This window comes from Nanorana parkeri, unplaced genomic scaffold (genome assembly GCF_000935625.1).
Source record: "Nanorana parkeri isolate BGI_ZX_2015 unplaced genomic scaffold, ASM93562v1 scaffold210, whole genome shotgun sequence".
Classification (NCBI taxonomy): domain Eukaryota; kingdom Metazoa; phylum Chordata; class Amphibia; order Anura; family Dicroglossidae; genus Nanorana; species Nanorana parkeri.
In genome coordinates this window covers 1,403,308-1,410,850 of record NW_017306478.1, presented here as the reverse complement: position 1 = coordinate 1,410,850, position 7,543 = coordinate 1,403,308, and the positions used below count along the sequence as shown (strand labels likewise).

The 7,543-nt window shown below is 47.7% G+C and overlaps 1 protein-coding gene across 3 annotated transcripts in view; it reads right to left on the bottom strand.

Annotated features, from left to right (window-relative positions):
• The window catches only part of ST8SIA5 (ST8 alpha-N-acetyl-neuraminide alpha-2,8-sialyltransferase 5), a 52,696-nt gene extending 46,084 nt beyond the window's left edge, over nucleotides 1–6,612 (bottom strand). For all 3 annotated transcript variants that reach the window (XM_018555715.1, XM_018555716.1, XM_018555717.1), the window contains exon 1: nucleotides 6,151–6,612. In XM_018555715.1, the coding sequence (XP_018411217.1) occupies nucleotides 6,151–6,281 (131 nt within the window). In that variant the 5' untranslated portion in view covers nucleotides 6,282–6,612. The remainder of the gene's footprint in view (nucleotides 1–6,150) is intronic.
• Between the last annotated feature and the right edge of the window lie 931 nt (nucleotides 6,613–7,543).

Below are 7,543 nucleotides of genomic sequence, written 5' to 3'. Positions count from 1 at the left end.
CCCCCTTCCCCCCTCCGATCCTCCAGCGCTGACTAGCGGAACGGGGAGGGTACAGCTGCCTCTAGATAGGCAGAGCCAGCTGTCACTCACGCAGGTGGGTGGATCTCGACAGTTATGTCCCGGCTGCGGCGGTCTCTGTATATAACGAGCTGTAGCTCGATGTATACACTGAGCTTTGGGTCACGGGAGGCGGTTAGTATATGTCCTCCCGTGACCCTAAAGAGAACTATGGGGAAAAACACTGACCCCATAGTTCTCTTTTAACAAGTGACGGCACCTCAAGTGTTTTTGTTCATGGGACGCCAAAGTGTGAATCGGGCCTAAGTCGGCCATAGTTTGTTTACATCCTGACACGGACGTGATGTAACACTCACCGTGAAGGGGATACAATGTAACAATTCTATTTTTGTGTTACAATTTCAAAACAGTTTGAAGGATTTTTGTAGCGAATGAAAGAAAAAAAAAAAAAGTAAGTGTGCAGAGCGCGCCGTCCGCTCTGTACGGAGGAAGAGGGGTCATGGAAAATGTAGACGATTTTCCAGTTATTATAGTAAGTGGGAACTTCCTTTCCAATCCTCTTATAGACCTAAAATACTGTTTTCTCCTGTTTTTCGTCTCCTCGGTGTTGCTGATCTCACATCGCTGGCTCCAGAATCAGCTGCATGTCATTGCTCAGGGTGGGCTTCCTGAGAGTGACAATGGTGGACCATCGGGAGGCCTGAGAGACAGTTGTCACCCCCATAACAAGAAGTACTTGAACAATGACCTTCCCTGCAGATCACCAGGTCACATGTGATGGGTGACAACACAGGGGCACATTTGGAAGACTGTTGTCCCCCCATTCAGGCAACAGGAAGTGCCTGAATAAGGACCTTCCTTGCGGATCACTAGCTTACATGTGACTAGGTGACAACACAGGAGCACATTTGGGGGACACTTGACACCCCATAACAGGAACTGCCTGAACAAAGACCTTTCTTGTGGATCACCAAGTCACATGTGGCAGGGTGACAAGAGGGGCAAATTTGGGAGACAGTTGTTACCCCATAAAAGGAAATGCCTCAACAAGGGCATTCATTGTGGATCACCAGGTCACATGTGATGGGTGACAACACAGGAGCACATTCGGGAGACAGATGTCACCCCATAACAGGAGGAGCCTGAACAAGGACCTTCCTTGCGGATCACCAGGTCACATGTAAGTAGATGACAACACAGAAACACATTTGGGAGACAGTTGTCAACCCATAACAGGAAGTGACTGAACAAGGACCTTCTTCGTGGATCACCAGGTCACATGTGTCAGGGTGACAGCACAGGAGCACGCTTAACCATTAATGAGGGTTTCCCGCCATAATTCCCAGATGTTTTATATAGAAATGCCCTGTTCTTATCACTTCCTGTGAGCTCAAAACAAAGCAAAAGAAACCTTGTCTTTATCAATTAAAATACTAGTTCCATCATTCCCCATGTAATAGAGATGAACAAAGGCAGACATGTTTGAAGCCCAGCTCATGTGACAACCATGGCTGCCCCCTTAGATACAATGGAGAAATGAGTGTAGACATGGGACGGACAGGGAAACGTGTTACTGGCAGGATCACCAGGTGAAATTAAAGGGGATAAGTCTGAAAATGAAACTAATGCAACTGCAATATATTATATTTTTGGTTCTCGACGTGCTGAAGTCTAGGGTGACTCTTTCCTCCCAAGCCTACCTTTTGGTCATTACTAACCAGTAGGGGGGGCTCACGACATAAACGGTACGTGGCCAAACAGGGAAAAGCCAAGATCTGCACATGACCTGCCTGTATTTCTGGATTCACTCATCATCCTGACCATGAGATTTTTGACAGAAGGTTCCCGCTACTTATGTATTTGTTGATGAAAGGCCTAGAGGTCCATTAATGAAAGTTCAATGCCATCTGAACTACATTGGGTGCCCCTGGATGGCGCTGATCAGTACAGGAATTTCCTATGCTCAACAGCGCCATCCAGGGGCACCCAATGTAGTGCGGATGGCACACTCCCATCACAGTTCTATATGCACCAGTACTACCACCAACACTCCATTTACAGTTCTAAAGCCACCAGCACTACCACCAACACTCCATTTACAGTTCTATAGGCACCAGTACTACCACCAACACTCAACTTACAGTTCTATAGGCACCAGTACTACCACCAACACTCCATTTACAGTTCTATAGGCACCAGTACTACCACCAACACTCACCTTACTGTCCTACCATCCACACTCCCATCACAGTTTTTCTATAGGCCCCAGTTCTATCACCCACATTAACATCACAGTTCTATAGGCACTAGTACCGCCATGCACTCTCACATCACAGTTTTATAGGCCCCTCACTACCACCCCCATCACAGTTCTTTTGGCAGCAGCACTACCCCCCGCAATAATTTGATAGTTCTTTAGGCACCAGTTCTACTATCCACACTTACATCACAGTTCTCAAGGCACCAGTATCACCACCCACTCTCACATCACAGTTCTATAGGCACCAGTATCACCACAAACTCTCACATCACAGTTCTCAAGGCACCAGTATCACCACCCACTCTCACATCACAGTTCTATAGGCACCAGTATCACCACAAACTCTCACATCACAGTTCTCAAGGCACCAGCATCACCACCCACTCTCACATAACAGTTCTATAGGCACCAGTATCACCACCCACTCTCACATCACAGTTCTATAGGCACCAGTATCACCACCCACTCTCACATCACAGTTCTATAGGCACCAGTTCTACTGTCCACACTTACATCACAGTTCTCAAGGCACCAGTATCACCACCCACTCTCACATCACAGTTCTCAAGGCACCAGTATCACCACCCACTCTCACATCACAGTTCTAAAGGCACCAGTATCACCACCCACTCTCACATCACAGTTCTATAGGCACCAGTATCACCACCCACTCTCACATCACAGTTCTATAGGCACCAGTATCACCACCCACTCTCACATCACAGTTCTATAGGCACCAGTATCACCACCCACTCTCACATCACAGTTCTATAGGCACTAGCACCTCCAAACCCACTCATATTGCAGTGTTCTATGGGCATTAGGTCTACCACCTATAGCGTACACAGTTCTTTAAAGCGGACCTTTACCCAGATCTTTAAAGTAACAACAAAGACACCTTTAGAAATGTTCAGCAATGACAATCTACAAGCACATACTTCTAGATAATTGCCGGCTTTGTATTCTTTGCATTCGTTTTTTCTCTTTTATTCCCCAGTCTTCTGACAGTGGCCATGTTTACTAAGGGCAGATTACTAGCTTTCCATTTACTTCCTGGATTTCTGGCACTTGTGACTAATACATGTGACCATGCACATCATCTCAGGGAAGGAAATGCCTTTCCCTGAGCTACATCATGCTCAGTCCTATAGGTGCCAGTACGGTCACTCACATCATACCAAGTAATATAGGTAGCAGTACTCCTGCCCACATTCACATCATACCCTGTTTTATAGGCACCAGCACTATCGACATTCAACAACATTTACACCGTGTACTATTCTTTAGGCACCAGCATGGATGTCTTTAACTACATCACCATGATGCCCTCCATCTTTTATACCACCTTTCTGTTAGAAAAGTCTTGTAACTCACAATACAGCCCCATGTGTTCAACATGTACCCTAAACTGTGTACATCAATACTGCAGTGACATAAATATCTACCATGACCGAAAGGCATATGCCAAGCTTCAGTGGGTACAACGTTTCTTTTTTTTTTTATCTAACCCTTAAAGGAGAATGATAAGGCGAGTGATTTTCACTCAGCCTCATAATCTGAGCCGACCTGTGACAATTAAACTGTCACAGGTCGGCTCAGTAGATCGGGAAGTGAGTGAACACATAGCGTCGCTCGCTCACTTCTCGATCTATCCCTGCAGAGAGCCGTGACTGTCACTCATGGCTCCCTGCAGGGATTCCCCCCCCCCTCCCCGATCTTCCAGCGCTGACTGGCGGAACGCACGGGGGAGGGTACAGCTGGCTCTGCCTCTGGATAGGCAGAGCCAGCTGTCAATCCCGCAGCTGGGTGGATCTCGACAACAATGTCGGAATCCGTTCCGGCTGCAGCGTCTCAGTATACCGCGAGCTGTAGCTCGCGGTATACTGAGCTTTGGGTCACGGGAGAACGCTAGTTTGTGTTCTCCTGTGACCCTTAGGAGAACTATGGGGAAAAGCCCAGACCCCCTAGTTCTCCTTTAATAAATAAAATAGGAAGAAATACCATTGTTATAAAATGTAACATATATTATTATTAATAATAATAAAAACAATCCATACCTGTGGAAATAAACATTTTAAACAACCAAAACAGTAGTGAGATCTACTATGATCTAGATGCCAAGCTTTAGTGCATACAGTTACTTTAGACACTTACAATATATAACTGTGAGAAATAACAGTTATATAATGTAACACATAATAATAACAATAGTAACAATCCATATCTGTACACATAAACGTTTTAAACATCCCTATCCCACCTCAACCTAACCACTGAACCATCACATTCTCAAATAATTCATCCCCTCACAGCTACCTCCTCATGTATCATTTCCCCCTCCTCTTTTAGATTGTAAGCCCTCAGGGGCAGGGCCCTCCTTATCATCTTGTCTTAAATTGTATTGTAATGTCTTCCTTACATTACATTACATAAAGCGCTGCGCAACCTGTTGGCGCTATATAAATACTATGTAATAATAATAATAATAAACACCTAGTACAATAGTCAAGGAGGAAGGATATTGGGTTACCTTGCTTCCCAGGAGTTGCACTGGTGGCACTGACCCAACCATGTACAAAAGGTGGTCAATGTAATACATAACAAAAAAAACAATCCAATAACAATGTATACAAATAAACATTTCAAAAACACCTATCACAGCACTAGAGGAGGGTATTGGGTTATCTTGCTGACCAGGACCTGTGCTGATGGCACCGTCCCCCCTGAAAAAGAAGGTGGTTAATGTAACACATATTAACAAATAATCTCGATGCGTACAAAAAAACATATTAAACACCTATTACAGTAGTGGGGGGATGAAGGGTTAGTTGGTTATCTTTGCTGCCCAGAACCTTTGTTATTAGCACTGGCCCGCCAGGAAAAGGTGGTTAATGTAACAATATCAAAAGTAATAATCCATCTGTGCACAAATAAACATGTTAAACACCTAGTACGGTAGTAGAGGGGGCGGGGTGTGATGGGTTTCCTTTGATACCCAACTGCACAGGACCACTGTCCCTCCAAGGGCCAAGAAGGGGGTAAAGCATGCCAACTAAAAAAAAGAATATGGTCAATGCATGCCCATTAAAGAAGAAGGGAGTATATGCAAACCCAAAAGTGAAAGCAGGGGGTAATCCATGCTTACAAGGGAAAGAAAGCACCCATGCAATCCCTAGGGAAGAAAAGGGGCCCACGCATTCCCACAAGGGCGAGAAAGGGGTCTATACATGCCCACCGGGGAACGAAAAGGCCAGTGCAAGCCCACTAAGGAAAGAAAGAGGTCCATGCATGCTGACAAGGGAAAGAAAGGGTCAGTGGATGCCCATTAGGGAAAGAAAGTGATCCATGAATGCCCACCAAGAAAAGAAAGAGTCATTGCATGCCCACCAGGGAAAGAAAGGGGTCCATACATGCTGAAAAGTGGAAGAAAGGGTCAATGGATGCCCACTAGGGAAACAAGAGGGGTCCATGCATGCCCTCCAAGTAAAAAAAGAGTGAATGCATGCTCACCAGGGAAAGAAAGGGGTCCATACATGCTGACAAGTGAAAGAAAGGGTCAGTGGATGCTCACTAGTGAAAGAAAGTGATCAACGCATGCCCACCAAGGAAAGAATAGGGTCAACACATGAACACCAGGGAACGAAAGGGGCTCGTGCATGCCCACAAGGGAAAGAAAGGGATCCATGTATACCCATCAGGGAAATAAAGGAGTCTATGCATGCCCACCAGGGAAAGAAAGGGATTCCTTTATGCCCACCATGGAAAGAAAGGGGCCCATGCATGCCCACAAGGAAAGGAAAGGGATCCATGCATACCCACCCAGTAAAGAAATGGGTATACGTATGCATTGCCCACCACCCCAAGTCACTCACATTTTGATGTAGTTCTTGCCGTACAGGATCTGTTGCAGCAAGGTCACCAGGGCAAAGGCGCAGATGAAAATGAAGAACAAAGTTCTGTTGCCCAGCAGGTCTCTGCCAGAAGACGGGTCCGCGTACCCCATGGCCGGGCACCCCGTGTAGAAGGATGGAGAGGGGGGTGCAATCGGTGGCCCCTGTGGTATCTATGGTAGGGCTGCAGCAGGCAAGGCGTTCTTGTTGATCAGAGTGGAAGGGAGACGAGACCCTCACCCAGGACAAGGTGCCCCATTGTGCAGCCTCCTCCTCCTCCGGGCGCCCAGGGTAAAGTTTCCAAGAGCCCAGGACGTGGGCAACATGCGAAAGCAGGCGGCTCTCCCCCAGTGGAGGGGTGGGATACATGCAGATCCCTGGCAGACCTCTCTATGGGTGGCTTCTCCTCCCCACCCTCCCTCCTTTACACCGAGCCTGCTGGAGATGATGTCTTCCAGATGAGTGACAGGCGGCTCGGTGCATGTGCCCCGGGTGCGTTGCCGCTGCAGCATCGGTGTCCCCCAGGCAGGCAATGCGGAGAGACGTGCCTGCCTTCCGCTATGTGACTGATCGCATCTCCCAGCCTCCGCAATCAGCGCAGCGCCGTGCGGCAATCAGCGCACGTGTCCTTCATTGTCACCCCGATCAGAGGGGCGCACAGTGACGACCACCCTCCCCACCACAACCCTGACTGTACACATTCAAGGTCACTCCATGCCTCTGCCAAGGACACAGCTCTGGTGGATGACTGCAGAATCAACTGACAAGGCAGAACAGCCCCTCTCCTCCTAGTCTGAATACACATGCATTGATTTGTTTATTGGTGGCTTTTAAAGGAGATCGGAATGCTCAGGGTGACTTTTGTGATTAGTCGGACTAAGGCGATCGTTGGGTGGGATGGTAAATCGGCATGCGTCGGTTGGATGGAGAGTGGAAGGTCAGGGCGACTTTTGCGAGTGGTCAAACGAGGGCGATTGTTGGGTGGGATGGTAAATCGGCATGCGTCCATTGGATGGAGATCTGATGGACAAGGTGACTTTTTCGAGAGGTCGGACAAGGGCGATCGTTGGGTGGGATGGATGGAGATCTGAAGGCTCAGGGTAACCATTGTGATTGGTCGGACAAGGGCGATTGTTGGGTGGGATGGTAAATTGGCATGCGTCAGTTGGATGGAAATCGGAGGGACAGTCACAGGGCGACTTTTGCGATTGGTCGGACGAGAGCGATCGTTGGGTGCGATGGTTAATCAGCATGCGTCGGATGGATGGAGATCTGATGAACAGGGTGACTTTAGTGAGTGATCGAACAAGGGCAATCGTTGGGTGGGATGGTAAATCGGCATGCGTCCATTGGATGGAGATCAGAAGGACAGGGC